We start from the raw sequence: 23,955 nt of genomic DNA on the forward strand, positions 1-23,955 counted from the left end.
GTTCGATAAATTGTTTAATTTTTTGAATTCAAATTTTATATTTTGTTCCTTACACTATTTGTTTTATATACTAACAACTACCTAAGTAAATACTAAACAACTTCATAAACTTTATCTTTTGAACATGAAAGCGCTAATAAAGCTAATGGTCGATCAAATCATTACGAAAATAATGCATATGAATTTGCCGGTCATTCTTATATCAACTTAATCAAACTGTGTGACTTCCAAATTTTATGTTCATCACCATTATATACAACACAGAAAAACAAAAGTGAAAAAAAAATAAACGACAAAATTCCGTACACAAAACTACACAACGATCAATAACTTATCCGGCGCGGAGGCTATACCCCTATTCATAGATAATGTCAAGCTGATACAAGTGTTGCAAAATACAACCCATTGGATTTCGAGTAACAATGTGTGGGGATGAGCTATTGAGGCCCATTAGGCCTTTCCAGATACGAAGTAGTCAAACGAAGAGAGAATCTTTTTCAGATTATTGTCGTCGTCTCTTTCTTCACACTCTCTCGCCAAGCCATTGTTTGTAGATCCGCTTTTTCCAATTCCTAAATCGAGAACCGATACGTAAGAGATCAAACAAAGGGTTAATCATGGCAAACCAGAAAGGCGCTCTCGAGGGATTCTACAGACTCATCATGCGCCGTAACTCCGTCTACGTCTCCTTCATCATCGCCGGCGCTTTCTTCGGCGAAAGGGTGAGACATCTCGACCTTTTCTATGGTTTATTTTATTGTGTGTGAGCCTTCTTTTCGCTCCAGATCTGCTTTGTAATTGGGGAATAAACTTGGTTGGATAGAAATAAGCGATCTACAATAGATTAAAGTTTGCAACGTTATCACGCTTCTATTCATAAAGGGGTCACATATATATATATATATGGAAATGATACATGTTATGTGTGCAGGCTGTGGATTACGGTGTTCATAAGCTCTGGGAAAGCAAGAATGTTGGGGTATGTTTTGTTTTTTATTCTGTCTTTGTCTTGTGTTCTGGTGTAGTTTCGTGATGCTCCAATCTTGTTTTGATTAATTTGTTAAGCTTGACTGTGATGATAATACAGTAATTAGCCCATCTTGATATGGAATGATCACGTTTCTGCTTACACCTCTTTTGTTTCATTTTACCATCATATTCATCGTCTCCGAACTCTGTTTCTTGTTAGTTTTACTAGTAACTAGGTGAATTCTTATTTTAGAGTAATAAACTAGCTAATAAATCTCTGGCTCACTTTTTTTTTTTATAAAAATGGTTATATCTGTTGCTAGGTAGTTAAATCACATTAAACTTCATGTCATTTTTCTGTTGAAGGATAATGTCTATGTACATAGATTGAATCCTTATTTATTGTTTGTCATGGTGCAGAAACGGTATGAAGACATATCTGTGTTGGGTCAAAGGCCAGTTGAAGAGTGAGAGTTCTCCTTTTTAAATCTCTCCTTACTAAAAGAAAGAAATGGAATTTTCCATTGTTGTTTTTTTCACTCAGAAGTCTCCATCTTTTGTTCAATAAATCTTTGCTATGATTTTCCATATTTTCCACCTAAACCGCTATTTGGTTCTGATTAGCTGATTTTTTGCATTGTTGAATATGATAACATTCATCATACTTCGTTTCATTTCCTCGGTTGGATTCTAAAAAAGAATGAAGATTATGCTTATATGAGAATAATAACCAGAAGGGTCACTGTCGATACTCTATAAAGAAACACCGTTCTTGTATAACCAGAGGAGCCACATCGGTATGATCACGTGCAGAGAGAACTTACAGGCTTTCCACTAAGCTTTGGGGAAAATGTTAAAAGATTAGATTTTGACCATCATCTGCAACATAAATCATTTAATTTGTGCACCAATACTTTCTAAAGCAAATGCATTGGCAGCACGCTCCTGAACATCATCTCCATTCCTTTTACATTATTTTATTTTCTACTCGGTACACAGTTTATAATATGGTTTATGACAATAAAAAAATACAAAATTTTATTGATTGTTTGCCGACCTGGCTAAGTTGGAAATTCAATTGATATAGTTTACACGCCAGACCTTGAAAAAATTATTCGTACTTGGTCTGTTTCCGCGACGCGGATTAATTATTTATATTTATCCTTTTAAATTTTATAAAATAATTATTTTTTCACATAAGTAATAATTCTCTTTGATAAAAAATGATATGTGATAGTTTCTCATCGCATTTTACTTGGTTCTGTTGATAGACTTCATTTGAATAAGCAATTTTTTTTTGACATCAACACGATGTTGATAGGTTTAGTTTATTCATTCTTTTAGAGCTAATAAATTAGATTATATTTATTATTTTAGAAATTAATATTCAGAAAATATATTCTTAGTTTTGCCTCTCAAAAATTTCAAACATAAAATTAGTATTATAGTTTTATAAATATTTATTTTTCGAATATCAAAACTCACATAAAATTTTTTCAAAGTAATAATTATATTATTATGTTGATAATGATGGTTGTTAAAAATGCTGTTATTAACATATTTAACTTCATTTTAAACGATGATGTCAAAAATTATCGTTGAATATATGTCAAAAACCATCATTGTTAATGGTTATATGAGAAACCATCACTTTTAACACTGATATGTTTGAAATTTTTATTGTCAATGATGATATGTCAGTTTTATAAAGCAATCTTGTAATTTTAGAGATTTTTTTTACTTAAAAAGGACATTTTGATATTTTGAATTTTCTAATTTTTTTGAGTTTTCTAAATTTTTCATTTTTCATTTTTAGGTATTTAATTTAATTTTATTTATTTTCTGATTTTAATTTAATTTTCAGAATTTCTAATTAATTAATTTTTTTTAATTATCTGATTTTTTTATATTTATCTGATTTTTTTTAGTTTTCTAGTTTTTATTTAATTATCTATATTATTTAATTTTATTTATTTTATAATTAAATAATTTTTTTTTGGAAAATCACTAACATATCATTATTTTTATCTGTACAACATGTCAATTTTTTATTTGATGAACAAATAAGTTAGATTGAAAGTTTTAATGATATAAATGTCAATCTGAAAATCAAAAGTGCTAGCAAAAAATTTTGAGGGTTTAAATTGTAAATAGGTAATACTTTCAGAGTTTTTTTTATGTTCTTTCTCTAGTTAAATGTTCAAATGTCTTATAATAAGTAAATTATAACATTTTAATAAACTAATTTATAATTAAACTGTTTGTTGTCAATAAATTAGTTACAGGCTTTAGGTTATCGTTGCCTTCTGTTTCTCCAAGTTTGGTTGGGCTGGTTACTAACCCCACATGTCTATCTCTTCCCTCTGCCATTGTCAAACTCATATTTTGCATGGGTTTTGCTTCTTATATGGTAAGATTCGATTTTAATCGAAAGCAGATTAAACATTGTCCCCTAGAGGGGTTTGTCTGAATTTCTTAATTGTTGTTCTCCATGAGAAGAAACTTTGCGGAGAAGAAAGCCATCAAATTAGATCCCACATTGGCAAGAACTAACCTCCAAAAGGGGTATGATATTCTTATCGCCTCTCTGTATTTAATATGATGACACTTTGATGATATATTTAAATTTGGGTTGAATCATGATATATCTTCGTACACTATTCTGTATTTGCAGCACTGCTTGTATGAAGCTAGAAGAATATACTACTGCTAAAGAAGCCCAAGAAAAAGGTGCTTCTGTCGCACCAAATGATACCAATTAAGTTTAAGAAGATGATGGATGAATGCAGTCTTCGCACTGCAGGCATTACATCAAACCCCCATAGCCCATAGGTATAGCTTAAGAAAAAAAAATTCTTATGAAAGATGCTCAATATTCTTATCTGTTCAAAGGAAGAGAAAGACTGGTTTAACATATGCCACCAACAGATTTCTTGATCTTTCTCTTCACCTCAGTATTTCCACCAATCATATTATAACACAAATTATTAAATGCATAAATTATGTAAAAAGTTCATTAAATAAAATGTTATCGACCAAAAAAAATCATAGGTTTTGAAAAAACAAAAACTCAAACAAATACCGAATTACTTCTTTCCACCCCACACAATATAGGAAAATATAAAAATACATTTTCCTATAGAAAAAGTTAGTTAGGCTTATGGCTAGTGTTTGTTACACAGCTTACATGACAAACTTAAAGAAGGAAGGTCATATGTAGCATAGATTAGGTGGCAAAAGAATCAAGGTAAGTGTTCACACCATTTGATCAAGAGCTCTTCGAAAAAAAATTCAAAGAAAAAACACCATACTTTCTCATTTGCTATGTACTCATCCAAAATCCCAAATCCAAAGGACACCCCTCCTGTTATTGCCATATTTCATGAAAATAGACTTCATGTACAACATGGCAATCTCTTTTAGCGTCCACCAACTCGTTTTCTTATTTCTCTCTACTGCCAATGTATGACTCTCTTCCTGGTCTCTCTACTGCCAATATAGACTCGCATCTTGGTGGAAACAAAATGATGCATATTAAGGCCATAAGTATATCGTGCGAGTAATCTGCACAACATAAGCTTAAAGTTGAATCTATTCCCAACAAAGAAAAATCTCAAATGGTAAAAAAAACTGCAACAGAGAATATATATGTAGGAATTAAGGAATTGATCAATATAAATTCTGAATATAGTGATATTTTTTCTTGCTTTATTAATGTTTTATGGAACATCATCAGTATTCTTTTTGGAAAAGGAGACCAATAGTGTTTAGTTAAGCGTTTTTTACAATGCATAATCTAAGAATGAAGCTCAGTAACAAAATTGTTAGAAGCCAAGAAAATAAGTAATAATCGGTTATATCATCATCTTCAGCTAATTCAGACCATATGTATTTATTGTAGTAAAGATGCAACTAAACTCTTAAGATAGACCAGATCTTGTAAAGAACCAATGACATGATTGTTGTATATGGATATATATTAGCTAATCAGAAATGACAATGCTTAATGAGAATAACACATGGAAGATATTTATTTGTTTTAGCTATTTATTTTATGTTTCTGAAAGCAATATCAAATCAGTTCATATTCATGTGGTACCTGATGATACAAACGTTGCTGGTTGGTGTATCCATGTATCTCATCTGCCACTATAAAAAAGATAAACAACATCAATAAAAACAATGCAGTCCAAATAATAATGATTTGACGAATGAGAGTAACACATAGAAGATATTGTGTGTACATAATAAATTATAAACTCACTGGCAATACATCTTAGAGTCAAAACAGATGTGATCAAAAGTAAAATCAACCAAATAATGACAAAAAAGTGATAGCAAAGTGACGGAAAACCAAAAATATTTTGTTTATTGATCACATTCAAGTTGTCTTAGCTTCACCAAATGTCTATGACAATTTTGGTAGTCATTTGTAGTAACTGGCTAAGGAAACTGAGAGATAAGAGCAAATACTCCAAGTACGTGAACCCACCATGTACTATGCATGTAGCACTGGAGTTTGCCAATACTCTTAACTCATGTGCTTGGTAATCCATAGACAATTTAGACATGAACCGGTTTTAATCTCCTCGGTCATAATATGAAAAGCAGATAGAGATTAAAAAGGATTTAGAAACATTAAAATATTATTCATATTTTCCTATTTTTCTGCACTACTCTACATTTTACTTACCCAATAAACCATACAGAATAAAAAAGATCGGTTAGAGAAAGTCTAAAATTTGTAGCAGACGTACTGATCCCTAATAAACATGTAACCATCTATTGACTGAAGGAGGGAAGCACCAATAGCTTCAGCTAAGTCAGTCTAGGTAAACTGCACACCATAAGGGTAGAACAAAAACATTAGGCAACACTCATCTATATTTGAAAGCCACAACTGATCATGAAGAAAAAGAACCAATATAAGTAAGCACCAAGAAACACAATAATCTCGTAATTAAGAGCCGAGCTTGAGCTTGCCATGATTTCTTGGCTGTAAAGAAAACATTAGAAATTCTGCCAAAACTTTATGCCGAGTGAGTGTTAAGAAAGATAGGAAAAACTATCAGAACATAACACTGAGAGACCCAAATCAATGAGTGGATAACACAATGTTCTCATATACCGATGGAAAATGTGTTCCGATGACATTCTTTGTAGCCACTTGTGCTTGTCGTGTGGGTGTGAGAAATCACTCGTTCAGAGGTAGGAAGTTGAAGAGGGACATCAAAATCCACGCAGTATAAACTGTGTTATATGTCTACATGATGATATTATACTACCTCCATTCCATCGCCTTTCCATCGCTGTAGATGTAGTTTTGTAAGGGGTGGTTTTAGGTTTTGTCTAGATTTAGGTTTAGATGAAGCGACTTATATAAGAGAAACGAAACCATCAAGAAGAGATTAAAGAGGAACATTGATTGATGAGAAGGGGATTCGCGGTAACAGTGATTGCTGAGATCGGAAACAGGGAAGAGGGAATGAAGAGTCGTCGGATTCATCGATTGATAGGAGAAGAGGTTTTTTAAACTGGACTGGATAATGGGTCATTATTTGTTTTAAGAGACAAACGTGAAGCCCAGTTACTCTCTTCAATGGACCAAACTATGTGACGTGGCAAAATGGAAAGCTCCTATTGGACGATTTTTTTAAATGGCGTGACATGCTTCTCCTTTGAGCTTATTCTACTTTTAGTATTGTAAGATTACCATAAAAACTCCCAGATTCAGTATGGCCCATTGTGTAAGTGTTCTTAGGGTGATTAATCTGGCCCCCTTAGCCCACATGGTACAGTTACACCAAACAAAAGATGATACTTTTTCTGTGGCAGCAAGCCTCACCAAAAGAGTTTTTCTTTGGTTCACCCATACGAGGAATCTACGGCTTCACCACTAAAATAAAAGCCAACAAATTTTTTTATGTCATATTATGTTTACGAAAAATAAAATGAAAAGCAATCAGAAAATAATGTTAATTGCTAAAAAAAATGTTTTTACGTTGTTAATGCCGTTAGCAAAATTATAAATCCAAACCCTAAATCATAAACTTTAAACTCTAAACCCTAAAGCTTAAGTTTTAAACTCTAAACCCTTGCCCCCATAGTGCATGTGGTAACGCAAAAGAAAAGAAGAAAAACTTCTGAATATGCGTAAAAAGTTGGTTTTGTCACTCTGTGTAATTTAATACGTCAATAGAAGATATTAGTAACAAAAATAGTAATTTTGTAAACCAGATCCTATTCTTTTTTTGGGTAAAATATTAAAATTATTATACCAAATTTTCTGTTTTGGACAGAAATTACAAGATAAACTAATAGCAGAAATACATAATTTAAAACTAAACACCAAGCTAAGCATCAAGAACTAGAGCTCGTTGAGGAGAGAAGCTGCATCCAAAGAAGTAGAGGACAATGTGACGAGCTCATACCAAGGGACCGGAGCGGAGCATGAGAGATCTACGGTTGCCACGAGTCCGAGAGAAATGCGTCCTCAAACCTTGATTGCACGATGCCTACAACTTCCTAATAACCCACCAAACAAAGCTAATCCAGAGAATCACGAGCGGTCCGTATAGAACAAGTGGATTGGATGGGTACACAACCTCTTGAGCAGCGCTAACGGGTGAGTTCGCAAAACCGAGACCCAATTACCATCCTGCAACTAATCCAAGCAAGCTACTACAACCTCGAGTGAGCAAAAGTACATGCACAAAGCAATATGGAGAATAGATAGAGGCGTGGAGCGTCACACCGTCGGAGCTCAGAACTCTGAAGTGGAAAACCGAAGCAAACCGCAGTGCACTGCCATCGGAGCCACTGTGAGGAGAGCACTGAACCCATCCTACTAAAACCCCACGCAACCCACCAGAGACCACCAGTGGAAAACACAGCCTAAACTAGTTGACCCGAGCACAAAGACTCCAAGTCGGAACCCCACCATGACGCCTTACCCACCATCAGTTACGCGCCACACTGAACGATGAGAGAGCATCCAGAAAGGACCACTGACGATCCACGCGCCTCCAATCTTGAAAGAACTAGACTAGATCTGAAAAACTCTAACCGGACTGAGACTCCAAGCAAGATAAGGAGACCGATATTATGAAGCAAGCGCCGTCTTCGAGCACAACTCATAGCACCGAAACCTTTGGATCTACACCGGAAGCGCTGGATCTAAATCGGAACGAGGGATCTTGTCCAGCTAAACCTGTGCCGAGACTACAAAAAAACACAAAAAAGAGCGGAGACACAAGATCTGGAGGCTCCGACGACCGCACGATCAGGAGGAAGATGCGGCAGTCGAAGGAACAAGGAACTAGACCCTATTTTTAAAAGATCTATTTAAATTATGCTTTATTTGTTAGGCATCTAAATATATCAAGTCCACCGACTATATATAAAGCATTTAATATTATATAGAAATCGTATGTTACAATATCCAAATTTCAAATCTCATCCAACCATCCAAGACTCTATATATTATTGACGATATTCCAACGGTTTGATTAAGTGCCTATATATGGGTTCCACATTCCCTGCTTTTATGTGTTTATGTCAAACTTATTATATACGTTTGAACGAAAAAAAAGAGAACTTCAATGTACGATGGATGAGATCATGAGACCTAGCTACTACTTTTATGATCATTTGACATTTTTGCGTGAAAACGGTCCAAATTAACGTGACATCTCGATTTATACGATTTATAGCCGTATAAAATAAATTAAATGCACGTGACGTCAATGTCAAAGGAACAAGTAGAACTACTCAAATCTCCATTGAACAATTCATACAAGAACAATTCAAGAATCAAGACCATGTCAACCCCTCAGCGGCCGGAGCGTTGATATGTTCTTCGAGCTCGTGAACAAAAAGGAAACCCGAAACCAAACGGAAAAATAGCTTTGTAAAACTAGAATGAAATAATCGTACGTAGCACTATATATATATATTGTTGTTTAGTACTTGATATTCGATTTCAAAATTAGATAATCTGGTGTTGTGAGATATATGCTACCTTGGAAACAACGATCATCAACGAATATCTCAGGTAGTATAATAATAAGAGTTATATCGTTTGACAAACTTAATTTGTTTGGATTCACATTTTAAACTTAAGAATCTGTAATTATGAAAAAAAATTGTATGAAATTGTGAGAGAATTTGTATAAAGTAAGAGATAGAATAATAATCCAAAAATAAATTTTATTTTATAAATAAGAAAAAAATTTCTTTAGTGCATTAAAAGTAAATACTGATTTGGTAACTAAACTGACTTTTTCTTATGAAAAACAGTTATTATATTTAAAATGAAAAATATTTAACTAACGTTATTAACAATTGTAGAAAAACGTTATTAAACAAAAAAATATCAAGAAATTTTTTATGAAAGTGAAATTTATATAATAAGATTACTTTGTTAAAAGTCAAATGTTTTAAATATCAAAAATCACAATATTTTTTTAAAAAATATATTATTTCTGATACTAAATTTCTTTATGATATTGATATGATTTTATAAAAACAATATTAAGAAAAATGAAAAGATAAATAGATATATTAGTAATGGAAATTAGCAAAATAGTTTATGAAATTGAGATTTATATAAAAGGAAATTTCTTATTGTCAAATTACATGTTTTTCTTATAACATCATAACTTTATTGATATCAAATTAATGTAACATATTACATGGAATATAAATTACACCAAACATGTTGTTAAAAAGAACTTTTAACAGAGACAGCAGTGACACGATGCTTCCTAACGCATTCGTACGACAGACTGATTCGCTAGATTTCCTCCACTTCGTTCTTGGTCTTTTAAGATCTTTCTTGTGGCTCTCAATTTTTGTCAAATTACATATTTTAATTATAACAAATTGTTATGTATTTTTACTTTTGAGATATTTCCTTTTTGATACTAAATTTCTTTATGATATTGATATGATTATATATATATATATATATATATATATATATTAAAACGAAAATAAAAATAGTTTATAGATATTTTGAAAAATATAGATATTTCCTTTTTATATTTAAGAAACAAAATTATTACTAAAAACTAAAATACAAATTTTGATAAAACAATTACAAAATAATATTAATTCATTAATGTTAACAATGTAATAAACCATCTTGAGAATTAACGTGAGTATGATACATAGAAAACTGACTTCTCAGATAATGTGATTGAAATTTATATCTAATGCTCAATTTAGTTCAAGCCAAATTGATTTCTACAACCACCGATGGTACAGAGGTACAGCTCCTCAACCCTTAAAGTTCATGCGTCTTTCTAATTGTCATTTCCATCTCTATTAATGTACGAAAATGTTGCATCCGATTGTGAAAAACTTTGCTTTTGTTGAATAAAATTTACATTATAAAAAGGAAATTAGACATTCTAACTAGGGTTATATGTTGTAGCTATATATTTCCGAACAGTAGATTAAATATATCTCTGATTATTCAAAACAATTGTGTGCATACACGTCTAGTTTAGACGGGGCCGGCTTCAGATGAACACGGGCCCCTGGGCAAAACTTTTTAAAGGTCCTATGGTAAATATTTTGTTAACGTTGGTAAAGAAAATATTTTTCTTTAAGCTATTCACACGATCATAAAACATGCACATCCTTTTATTAGATAGTAGCTTAATATCTGCGCAATTGTGCGTAATAAATAGTATATATAAAACTAATTTATATCTATTATTATTTATTTTCATTCATTTACATATTATGTATATAATTAAATTGGAGTAAAGACATAAATCAAAACAATATATCTTGTTTATTTACAATATTGTTTGGGTAAATAAATCAAAACAATCATTTTATTTATATGGTATATAACTAAATTTCAATTATATGGACATAGATATACAATATATTTTAATATAAATATTTATATTTTGAGAGTTCATATTCATATGATAAACATAAAATTTCTAATGTGTGATTTTTTTAATGCAAATTTCAAAATTAAAATATTAAGGTTTCAATACATTTTCAATACAAATTTAGAAATTATCATATTTAAGTATTATTCTATGTTATATAGTTTAATTTTAAACTATATTATTATATAATATGAATGTCTAGTAAATGAGATTTCATATTCATATGATTTATGATTATTTGTATCTTGTTATTACCAAAAAAAGTTAAACCATTGATCACAAAATTTTAGTGTGAGCCATTTAACGTCTTAATCATTTATAGTCGTTTTAAAAATTCAAAATATAACATATAAAAAATTTAATTTTTATTATATAGTTAATGTAGTTGTTTAATATTTTTTAAATATATAAAATTAAATAAAAAAGAGCTAAGATGCAAAACTTATTATCAGATATTTATTATCCATAATCATTAATTGTCATATATACGTTAATCATATTAGGCAATTCATTAGCTTTTATTTAAAGAAAGTGCGAGAATATAATTTTGTACACTATTTATCAATTTAATAGTTAGTTTAATAAAAAATATAATATGAGTTAAGATAGACCAACCTATTTCTCTAAAAATTCTGAATTTCATTCTCATGGTGACACGTGGCTACAAAATAATGTTATAATGTTTCTCAATTAATATATAAGGGATTTCAACTACAAAATTTTGCGATACTTGTGTGTTTAATGCAGTCCAAACCTAGATTATATATGCTAATGAAAATAATAAAGGCCCCTAATATTGTTGGATTTGGAGCGGGGCGGTGCGACCCTCCCTATTAAGCCGGCACTGTTTAGAAGAAATTTAAAATTATCACTTTTAGATTGGAGAAACAAAACAGTATAATAATAACTGTTCGAACTCTGGAAAACTGATCGAGGGAAAAATATCTAAAAAGGGTTTGTTTCTGTGTTGGTTAGAAATACTTGTTGCTAGGGACAAAGGAGACTGAAGGTAAGACAACATTATTGTCATTGTCTTTCCTTCCAGTCCAAACAAACAAATGAACAATAGTTCTCGTAACTAATGAAAATAGAAAACTAATCTATAATATTAAAATAAAAAGAAGCAACCAGTGAACATCTTTTTAAAAGTATTAAAATAAGTATTTTAGGAATACTACATGTAGTTTGCTCAATGCTAAATCTGAAAAGTTATTTTATATTTCAAGGAAATTATAAATACAACTAAAAATAACACAAAAGACAGCTAGACATAATATCACAATTATCATTAATGATAATACAGATGATAAGCTTCCCCAAGAAATGAACAAAAACTTGCAAATTTCAAAATACAATTATTTCTCAGAAGACCAAATTATGTAATAAGATAACCAACCCGAATGACCGGCTTTTCCAAATTGTTCCGATATATTTGTTTGTATTATATAGTCAAAGATGGCTATGAGTGAAAACAAAATAACTAATAAGATACAACAAAAGTACAAAACTATATACAAAAAGAAAAATGAAAACTCGCAATCATTTTTTTCTTAATTCGTTACTTTGCCAGGACTTGAACAAGTCAAAAGTGTTCCTCATTGTTTCAATTTTTTTTTTGATAAACACTCTATTTAAATTCGATTTATTATAAATAAGAGTTCCTCATTATTGACGGTTACTCATTAAATATATTTTACAAGATAAATATTGATAAAACTCCCATACAATGATCTCATTTTTTTTATAAAGTTTAATTATGTAACTAAATCTGAAGTTGTAAAAATGTATAAACCATCTATCTATCTATCTATATTATTATATGAGAAGTAAATTTGTTAATTTGTCATTTTTTCAATAATTTTAGGCTCATTCCATAATTTTTTTAATATTTATCATATATCTTTAATAATAAACAGTTTTGCAAACATGATAATTACAATATTTCATCTATACAAATATCTGATGTTATCTTATTTATTATTATATAAAAAAATTTATCTTAGGTGAGTCAATGATTTTAATAAATAATTTTAATAGTATATATTAGATAATAAACAGCTTTTTCAAAATATGATAATCATCATCTACACAAATATTTGATATTATCTTATTAATATTACATAAAAAGATTCTTTTGTTATATGTCATGAAAGGATTATATCTATATTTTTGGTATTAAAAAGGCTATATTTTTTTTGGATTTTGTTAATATATGCTCATCGATAGCATATACATTTTATTATTTTAATTTATTATTGTTTATTTAAAGAAAATACATTTTTTTATAATTGTAAATTTTGCTAATATGTGTTACCACAAAAGCTCAGGTTTATGTTCTACCGATACAAAAGCAATACTCGATTATATGTCCTACAAGACATACAAAAAAAACAAACTTGCAAAGAAAAAAATTAATATTTGTCCAAACCATACCCCAAGATCCGGACCCGATATGAACTAACCCAAACCAGACCCCAAGATCCGAATGCTCAAATCTATCTACTTCTCCAAATTAAAGTTCAAAATAAATTAAATTTTTGATTAATTTTGGTATTTGCATTTAGGTTGATTGTTGTATTAGATATGTAAACATATTTTATCAACATTATGTATAACTCAATACATATTGTTTTAAGAACAAAACAGAAAAGATCTAAATGTTGGATTCAAATTAAAATAAGTTAATATAATGATAATAATTTGAAGTCTTATGCATATATATATATTTATTTATTTAACATAAGAACTAAATGGTAACATTATTTAATATTTTATTTTTTTAATTAATATGTTTCGAGTCATCTCATAATTTATATATAGAAAAATAAATAAAATATTATTATAAAATAGTATATTAATATTTTAGTTAGATCTTTGATTTTAGTTATATATATATATTCTTACAATTTCAAATTAAAGTATAATTATTTTTGATTTTAATTAAGACAAATCGAATTATTTTTATTTATCGTATTGGTTTAGTTCTTCATTTATGTACAAGTATATTTTGTAATATTTTAATAATTTGATATGTGCTGATTTTTTAAAGAAATTATTAGAAAAAAAATAAATCTGTGATCAATATAACATTTTATAAATGAACATTACTGATAAAATTTTGAAACCTCATGAGCACACATCGGTATTTACAATAATGAAAATACTTTATAAATTCTAAGTAATTTTATACATTAGATTTATGAAAAGGTAAAGTGAAAATTATTTTAAAATAAGCTAAAGCATGAGAATTCAGATTTGTTAGGGTAATTTTACTAGGGTATATTAGGTTCTACAAACATAAAGCAAAATGAATCAAACTAAATATTACCCTAAAAGTAATTTAATAATTTATAATATTTTAGTTCACTAAGGGGTACAAATGGTGACATAGAAAATTAAAGGGAATAGTTAATTCCTACTTATTCATTAAAAAATACACTATTTCCGAAGAATTTTCGCTCAGTTTGATTCCTTTTCATTTTTTGAATTTTAAGGAACTATAGAAGAAAAACATTCCTTATCAAAATTGATATGAAACAAAAGAAGGGGAAATTTTTGTTTACCACTTTCATGATATCACTTTTCATCTTTACCATCACTAAAAGGACATTTTCAAAAACACCTTATTCATTAAGTGGCAAAAGACTCTTATGTCTTTGTTCTTTATGTATATAATAAATAAATATTTAAATAAATAAAAAATCGAAAAAAATAAAAAATAATTTTAAACCCTAAACCATCAAACCCTATTTCGAAATTCAAACCCTAAACCCTAAAACTCAACTCTAAACCCTAAACCATCAATCCTAAACCCTTTTTTTTTTTTTGAAATACGAACCCTAAACCCTAAACCATCAATCTTAAACCCTATATTTTTTTTAATACGAACCCTAAACCCTGAAACATCAACTCTAAACCCTAAACCCCGAAACTTCAACTCTAAACCCTAAACCCTAAACCCTAAACCTTCAACCTTAAACCCTAAACTTCAACTCTAAACCCTAAACCCTAAACTTCAACTCTAAACCCTCAATCATCAACACTAAACCCTAAACTATCAACAATAAAACCTAAACCCTAAATATTATCCCTAAACCCTAAAACATCACTCTAAACCCTAAACGAAACATCAACTCTAAACCCTAAACCCTAAACCCTAAACCTTCAACCTTAAACCCTAAACTTCAACTCTAAACCCTAAACCCTAAACTTCAACTCTAAACCCTCAATCATCAACACTAAACCCTAAACTATCAACAATAAAACCTAAACCCTAAATATTATCCCTAAACCCTAAAACATCACTCTAAACCCTAAACCCACCTTCAACTCTAAACCCTAAACCCTAAACCCTAAACCTTCAACTCTAAACCCTAAACCATAAATCCTAAAACCCTAAAGTTGATGTTTTAGGGTTTAGATTTGAAAGTTTAGGGTTTTAGGGTTTAGAGTTGATGTTTTAATGTTTAGATTTGAAGGTTAAGGGTTTTAGGGTTTAGGGTTTGAATTTCAAAAAAATATAGGGTTTAGGGTTAGAGTTTATGTTTTAGTGTTTAGATTTGAAGTTTTAGGGTTTAGGGTTTAGAGTTTAGGGTTTAGAGTTGATGTTTTAATGTTTAGATTTGAAGGTTAAGGGTTTTAGGGTTTAGGGTTTGAATTTCAAAAAAATATAGGGTTTAGGGTTAGAGTTTATGTTTTAGTGTTTAGATTTGAAGTTTTAGGGTTTAGGGTTTAGAGTTTAGGGTTTAGAGTTGATGTTTCATGGTTTAGGGTTTAGTGTTGATGATTTAGGATTTAGAGTTGATGTTTTAAGTTTAAATTTAGGGTTTAGGGTTTATATTTGATGTTTTAGGGTTTTGATTTGAAGGTTTAGGGTTTAGAGTTGATGTTTCGGGGTTTAGGGTTTAGAATTGATGTTTCGGGGTTTAGGGTTTAGATTTGATGATTTAGGGTTTAGAGTTAATGTTTTAAGTTTACATTAGTTAACATTATTTTTTTGTCTAAGTTAATTCAAAGGTTATAAATGTCTTTTAGCATTCATTAAAGATGAAAGTAAAATTGGTTAGTGTAAACATGAAAAGTGATACTTTGAAAATGGTATTTTTTGCAATTTCCCACAAAAGAAATAAATATTCATTATTATTCCTTTTATTTTGTTCCTATTCATTCATTTCTTACTCATTTCTATTCCTATTTTAATGATCACCGGTTAGAGCCTAGAGATATACATATATATATATATATATATATATATATATATTCTAGAGTTGTGCTATTTAAAAATATTTATATAATTATTAGATAAAATATGCTAATAGTAAAAAAGAGTTTTAGTTTCTTTTTTAATATTTTTTTAAAATAAATACCACATTTTATTTTTGTGATTGTTTTTGATAAATCATATTATATATGTTAATCAAATTTTGTAGATACTCTTTTATTTTGTTCAAATTAGAATATATTTATAGTCAACTAACAAGTATGCAAAAAATAAATAAAAAATAAATATATTTTTAGTCAATTAAAATATTTTAATTTTTTGTTATTTGATTATTTTATGTAATCTTGTAAGAAATATATAAATATATAGAAAATAATTTTATTACTTTGAAAATATATTTTATAATGCTTAAAATTATGTTTTAAAGGGAAGATAATTCTTTTCTTAATATCAAGACTATTTTTGTTTTAAATTTTTTTTTATGAAATCACTTATGTATAAATATATTCTCGTTTCATTTAAGAAAAAAGATAGATATAAACAAAAAAAAAATATTACGCTGAAATATATATAATATAATGTTGCTTAAAATTATTTTAATATATCTTAATTGTTTTCTTAATATCAAGATTGTTTTTGTGAATTTTCCTTTTTATTAAATCAAATTATATATATATATATATATTGAAAATTAAAAAAAATTATAAGTGATTCCTTTTTATTATATGTGTTATTTTTAAAAAAATAAAAGGAATGTTAATTTAAGATTTACGAAATAAATTTTTGTAGTGATGGCATTTAGATACAATATTTTTAAATCAATTAAGAGTATCTTTGTAATTAATCATCGTAAAAACTCACGTGAATGTGATACATATGAAACTGCTTTATCTAATATTATTATAGAGATATTTAATAATGTTGTCAATCGTCAATATAATATACTCTCCGTTTCATTTTAATTGATGTTTAGAAAAAAAAAAGGTTTTATTTCAGATTAGATAATGTTTTCAATTTTTTTGCAAGAAGTTAATGTGATTTGTTGTTTGTGATTAATCATAAAACATAAATATCTAATTTATTTTAAAAAGAATGGAAAGAAAATATATAAGAATGCATCATCATAGCAAAATCAAAAGCAAAAGGAATAAAATTGAGAAAGCTGTTTTAAAAAGTCTAAAACGATAACCGATTAAACTAGAAGCGCCATATTTTCTTCACTCTCTATATTGTAAGTATAGCAGAGTCCAATACATAATAAAAATCATTCAAACTTGTACACAAGGTGGCATGTATTAGAAGCCTTGAGCACACCATCCAATTTTTTGCGCGTCCTACGTCTCTGTTTCAACTTGTCAAGCTGGCCCGGTTCAATGGGACCTGTAGAGAAAGTCGCATTCTTCAACCCTCTTGCATTCTTTAGAAGATATGTAGCCACTTCTTCTTCCTTTTCTCCTTTCCAATCGTATCTTCTCCACACAAATGTCTCTAGATGTGACAACAAACATTCAGGGACAGACTTTGGCTTATTCCATTCCCAGCCGAGAACATGATAGTCAGGTTTAATCCTGTATTTCTGTAACCAACGTGAAAAATAGGAGTAGTCAATGTATATCAGTATTAGACCATCAAAAATAGATAGCTGAATAATAAAACAATAAAATTTCTTACACCAACGAGCTTCAGGACTTGTAGTTTTGGTGAATGTTCGAGCATCCACGTAAGTAGATCATACCAGCCTGGTTCATGCGTATATATCTGTAGATATACCAGTTGATAGAAGATACATCCAGTAGGAGGATATATAGTCTATCCATGAGACGAAATTAATAACATATACGAATAATTAGATAACCAAAAAAAAATTAAAATGGAATATAAAAAAGTTACCATCGAAGTTGATACATTCAAGACAAGACGTCTGACTGAAACGAGAGATTCACTGATTACATTAGAAACTCTAGCAATATATGCCGCCAGCAGCCCCGGTGCATTCAGAGAAAACTGTGGACATCCTAAGTATCCAATCTCTAAGTATTTCAAAGAAGGAGTATCTATCACATATCCAACGAACTCGTCCTCATCATTGTCATCATAAATCCTTAATCTCTGCAAAGAAGGGACTTTGATAGTGAAAAATTTCACACTATATTCGCAAGATCGTTCCACAACGAGTTCTTCAAGTCTAGGACAGCCAGATAAAAGGTTACATATAGATTCATCGTTTGTGTAGAACGCATGAATAAGATGCAGCGTTTTAAGAGACTTCATCGAACCCCGTGCAGGGATATCTACAAGAATCAGACTCCCGAGTTTCAAAGTCTCTAGTGTATCACAAGTACACAAGCTACTCGTAAATATGAACTCGTCGACCTCGTATGGATAGATGAGAAATTCGAGTACCAATGTACGCAAATGTAGAGCAAACGCTGTTTTAATCCAATGTACAACATCTACTGCTTCAGCTTTATCTGATCCAAAGCTGAGATGAAAACTATCTACACAGGAGAGACTTGTACACAGTCTCTGAAAATGTTTGGTGTTCACTCTGGTAGTCCTCAGAATTAAACTTCAGTTTTGGCACCGACTTCCAACAAGACTGCCATTCTTTAGACAAGACACTCGTTGACACGACAGTTTTTATTGGAACTAAAGAAAGGATTTTCAGAATCAAATTTTCATCCAGCTGACCGATAATTCATCTCTTCAGCCATGACACTTCTCTTTGGAAAAATTTTTACTACAAAAAAAAAATCAAAGACAAAAATTTATTGATTTAAGCGTTTCAGTTGGTATCAAAATTCAAAACTCTTTAAACAAAGAAATATACCTTTTTCAATGGTTGTTGCTAGTAAAATCCTTCAGATTAATGCACTGCTATTTGAAGATATTTTTACCAAAAAATTGGCTTGCACAAATCATATCTAAACAAGTAAAAGACTCCAAATATTAAGATTTCATGTTATCAATTGTAGATTTTTTTTTTCAGTTGGTGGTCTCTGGACATATAACATATTTAAGACGAACCATCAGTATCTAAGCAGAGAAAAAATCGGAAAAATCATTCATGGTTCTGATACCATAAAAAAATAAAAAGGATGAAAAGATTTGAAGAAAACTATTTAGTTTTGCTTTATATTTATTTAGTTAGATTCGCGTAAATCGTTATATATATAAGTACAAAGAGGATATATGTCAATGCCAACTCAAGATTCATGATCCGAGAGTAAACCATATCTGTTTGCAATCTTCGTTTGATGACGTGTTTTACTTGTACTCGTTATACAAAACTAGTACAACGAGTACGACAAAAACACATCATCAAACACATATTTCAAAATATTTATGGTTCACTCTTGAATTATAAACTTTGAATTGGAATTGACACACGTCCTCTTTCTATATTGTTTTGTAAATAAATCGATATACTCGAATCTAACTATATAAATAATAATGTAAAAGTAGATTATTTTCTTTAAAATCTACAACGGTTACATTGACCAAAAGTATAACATCTTATCCACACAAAACTAGTATAACGAGTACGAGTACCCACAAATTGGCTTGCACAAATCAAATCTAAACAAGTAAAAGACTCCAAATATTAAGATTTCATGTTGTCAATTGTAGATTTTTTTTTCAGTTGGTGGTCTCTGGACATATAACATATTTAAGACGAACCATCAGTATCTAAGCAGAGAAAAAAATCGGAAAAATCATTCATGGTTCTGATACCATAAAAAAAACTTAAAAATGATGAAAAGATTTGAAGAAAATTATTTAGTTTTGCTTTATATTTATTTAGTTAGATTCGGCTAAATCGTTATATATATATATAAGTACAAAGAGGATATATGTCAATGCCAACTCAAGATTCATGATCCGAGAGTAAACCATTTCTGTTTGCAATCTTCGTTTGATGACGTGTTTTACTTGTACTCGTTATACAAAACTAGTACAACGAGTACGACAAAAACACATCATCAAACACATATTTCAAAATATTTATCGTTCACTCTTGAATTATAAACTTTGAATTGGAATTGACACACGTCCTCTTTCTATATTGTTTTGTAAATAAATCGATATACTCGAATCTAACTATATAAATAATAATGTAAAAGAATTCAAAACTCTTTAAACAAAGAAATATACCTTTTTCAATGGTTGTTGCTAGTAAAATCCTTCAGATTAATGCACTGCTATTTGAAGATATTTTTACCCAAAAATTGGCTTGCACAAATCAAATCTAAACAAGTAAAAGACTCCAAATATTAAGATTTCATGTTGTCAATTGTAGATTTTTTTTTTCAGTTGGTGGTCTCTCGACATATAACATATTTAAAACGAACCATCAGTATCTAAGCAGAGAAAAAATCGGAAAAATCATTAATGGTTCTGATACCATAAAAAAAACTTAAAAAGGATGAAAAGATTTGAAGAAAATTATTTAGTTTTGCTTTATATTTATTTAGTTAGATTCGGGTAACTCGTTATATATATATATATATATATATATATATAAGTACAAAGACGATATATGTTAATGCCAACTCAAGATTCATGATCCGAGAGTAAACCATATCTGTTTGCAATCTTCGTTTGATGACGTGTTTTACTCGTACTCGTTATACTAGTTTTGTGTGGATAAGATGTTATACTTTTGGTCAATGTAACCATTGTAGATTTTAAAGAAAATAATCTAAGTTTACATTCTTATTTATATAGTTAGGTTCGAGTATATTGATTTATTTACAAAACAATATAGAAAGAGGACGTGTGTCAATTCCAATTCAAAGTTTATAATTCAAGAGTGAACGATAAATATTTTGAAATATGTGTTTGATGATGTGTTTTTGTCGTACTCGTTGTACTAGTTTTGTATGGTTAAAATTGTACTTTTGGTCAATATAACCATTATAAAGTTTGACTAAGTTATATGCTTATTGGGCTTTTATTTTGGGAAAATTGAAAAAAAAAGACACTTTCAACTTAGATTTGTCTCTCTAAAACTTTAGATACATCTTTTGTCATATTAGGATTTTAATTTCCATAAATACCATTATACCCTCAAATTAATCTAAATTATATTATATTTATTATATTTAGATATTTCAATTAGATTTCTTAATATAATTTTATAAAATAAAAAGGCTAGAAGAGATAAAAGGGATCCGTAGACCTAAATACCTTCTTGTCTTCTCCGCCTATCTCCTTCCTCTCTTCAATGGTGATTCACCATTATTCATCGGCTAGAACTCATAGTATCATATCTATGTTTCTTCTTTTCTATTTATTCTTCTCGTTTTACCCTAATTTGTTTTTCACTTTATTCCTCTTCTCCTCCCTACCTTCAACATGTATCAATGGCGATTTAGGGTAAGTGAAGAATCCTTGTTTCTTCATCGTAAATCATTAATATTTTCGTTTCTAATTTCATTTTTGTCTTACTCCTCTTTGTTTTTAGACACAATCAACAAAAAAAGGTAATTGACATGAAGCTTCGAAAAGAGGAAGCAAGACGGTAAGATCCAGATTTTGCATGGCTCTTTTATGTCTTAATGAACACTGATGCATCAAATTTTCCTCTTTATTAACCAGAAAGAAAGGCAATAAACAGAATGAGTCAAAACAAATATCTAGAAAATCCAAATCTGTGCCTGCTTCAGATGCCAGTGCCGAGTTACCAGCATCAATACAAGTATGTATAATCATTCTAGCATGATAGATATACTGTATGTTTGTATTCATGGAATCTTAACTTTTCGGTTTATGCTCTTGTTTGTAAAAGAAACGTCAAGGGGAGAATAACCAGACAAACATGAGTGAAAAATTCAATCCTAATGAAGATGCAGCACTGAAGAGTGTTATGATGAGGGGTTTGAATCGGTCTCCTCCTCTAAGTAAAGAACTGATGATGCAACTGTCTTTTGTTCAACGTGAATCAGCCCAGTTGACAAAGTTTGCCAGAGATGCATCACATTTTTCTATAGCGAATCAACGGTGGTTTAATTAATAACAAAAAGATGGTGATGGGCCACCACGTTTTTCTGGTTAAACCCAAAGATGTTACAAAAGAGAGAATCCACTGGTGAGAACATCTTAACCATAACTGTCTTTGTTTTGCAGTGAAACTTTTGTGGGCTAATCAATTTCTTTTTTTCTTTGCCATGTGTTAGGGTGACAGTGAAAAAACAGAGAGAATAAACATCTCATGGTCATTAACTACTGCAGGAGGAAACTTAGATGTAATGCTAAAAGAACATGAAAGACACATTCTATTAGTTGTTTGAGTGGATAAGAAGACTAATAGGGACAGGCTCAAGCGTCTCTTGCTGCAAATGGCATCAGACAATAATCTTTTAGGACTAATCAGAAGGAAAAAAAAGTTTGAGGTTTCACAACTTAGAGCCAGTTGATCTTTTGGTGAGGTCTTGTGTAAAGTTGAAAGCTAAAATTGTGAAAAGAAGAAATCAACAGAGGCAAAGAAGAAAAAAGAACTTCAACCACCATTAAACCCGAGAAACTTTAATGTTAACTTTTTTTTGTATTCTCGTCTGATTTGCAATTGTTTCTTAGAGATTTAATTTTGAAAAGATATTGAAATTCAAGAACATGATTACTGATCTCAAACCCTGAAAATGAGCCAACGAAATCTCTATTATGATTACGATATGTTGAAGTTCCTAAGCGATTTGTTTGTACTCTTATGGGCTGTCCTACCAAAATAGAGAAGATATCACTAGAGACTCTATACACCAGATTTAACATAGATTAGAACCATGCCGTATTGATAGAGAGAAGAGATGATTATGTCGACGAAGAAGAGAAAAACACAAAGAACGAAAAGAAAAATATGTGGGAGGAGGAAAAAAAACGTGGGAGCAAATATTCTATGAGAGATTTAGGGTAGATTTAGTTTATATTTAGAAAATATATTTAACCGAATATGGAAGTTTCCATATTTTCCGGATTTGCCTTGAATATATATCCTAGCTTACGCAGAACACAGTAGAGTAGATGAGAAACATATTCTTCCTTAAGCGCCACATAAGATAAAAGGCATAACATGTTATGGCACAAAATATAGATAAGGTATATCATTGCTTTGTGGCTATATGTCGTTATAAAGCTGTAGGTATACTGAAGATATCTTTCTTGATTATAACGTTTCGAAATATAGCTGTGTTAGAATATATAAGAAAGGCTAGTTTAAGTTGTATACCTAGGATATATCTATGTATAAAACTTAGTATCCGATTTCTAGACTATGTAGATGGCCAGAATGAGTATTCTAACTGTAGATAGAAGATAAAATAAAATATGATTCCACTTTAAAAAAAAATCTTTTAAACATATATATTGTCATACTTATGTTTCCAATAGTTTTCATATTTTTTAACATTTTTAAAATTTAGTTTACTATTTTTCCCATAAAAGAAGGGTAAAATATGTCCAAAATTGCCGAAAATATCAGAAGTCCTAATGTGACAAATAAAAGTTCAAAGTGTCTCATTTTTCCAATTTTCCCTTTTATTTTTTTGGTTAACCCACTTTGCATTTCTGATGTTCAATTAGAATTTCTTGATGAAGTGGAACACTACAAGAAAACACATGCTTAACGAGGAAAAACAATCCTCGTAAATTTACGTCGATTTTACGAGGAATTTACGTGGAAAACTAAAGTCATCGTTATTTCCTCGTAACGTAACGACAAAAGTGTTTCGTCGTAAAGTGGATGTAATTTAACGAGTATTTTACGAGGAAAAACTATTTCCTCGTAAATACGACGTAAACTTTGCGTGTTATTTACGAGGAAATAGTTTACGTGTATTTAGCTAGGAAATTTTGAAT

General features: G+C 29.8%; 1 protein-coding gene, 2 long non-coding RNA genes and 1 pseudogene across 3 annotated transcripts; 3 read left to right on the forward strand and 1 right to left on the reverse strand.

The window, feature by feature from the left end:
* Positions 1-609: 609 nt before the first annotated feature.
* LOC106340063 (cytochrome b-c1 complex subunit 9-like) lies at positions 610-1,636 on the forward strand (the record flags this gene model as incomplete). Its single annotated transcript, XM_013778930.1, is given in 3 exon segments — positions 610-722; positions 932-979; positions 1,390-1,636. Coding segments are annotated over 3 exon segments (204 nt in total). The 3' UTR covers positions 1,441-1,636.
* A 15,729-nt stretch (positions 1,637-17,365) lies between these two features.
* LOC106338680 lies at positions 17,366-19,336 on the reverse strand (annotated as a pseudogene).
* Positions 19,337-21,763: 2,427 nt separating this feature from the next.
* On the forward strand, positions 21,764-21,934 carry LOC106336625. The gene is made up of 2 exons (XR_001268860.1): positions 21,764-21,802; positions 21,893-21,934. It is a non-coding gene; the product is annotated as an uncharacterized LOC106336625 (long non-coding RNA).
* A 168-nt stretch (positions 21,935-22,102) lies between these two features.
* On the forward strand, positions 22,103-22,578 carry LOC106336624. Its single transcript, XR_001268859.1, has 2 exons — positions 22,103-22,192; positions 22,281-22,578. It is a non-coding gene; the product is annotated as an uncharacterized LOC106336624 (long non-coding RNA).
* Positions 22,579-23,955: the final 1,377 nt, after the last annotated feature.

This window comes from Brassica oleracea, chromosome C4 (genome assembly GCF_000695525.1).
Source record: "Brassica oleracea var. oleracea cultivar TO1000 chromosome C4, BOL, whole genome shotgun sequence".
In the NCBI taxonomy this organism is placed as follows: Eukaryota; Viridiplantae; Streptophyta; class Magnoliopsida; order Brassicales; family Brassicaceae; genus Brassica; species Brassica oleracea.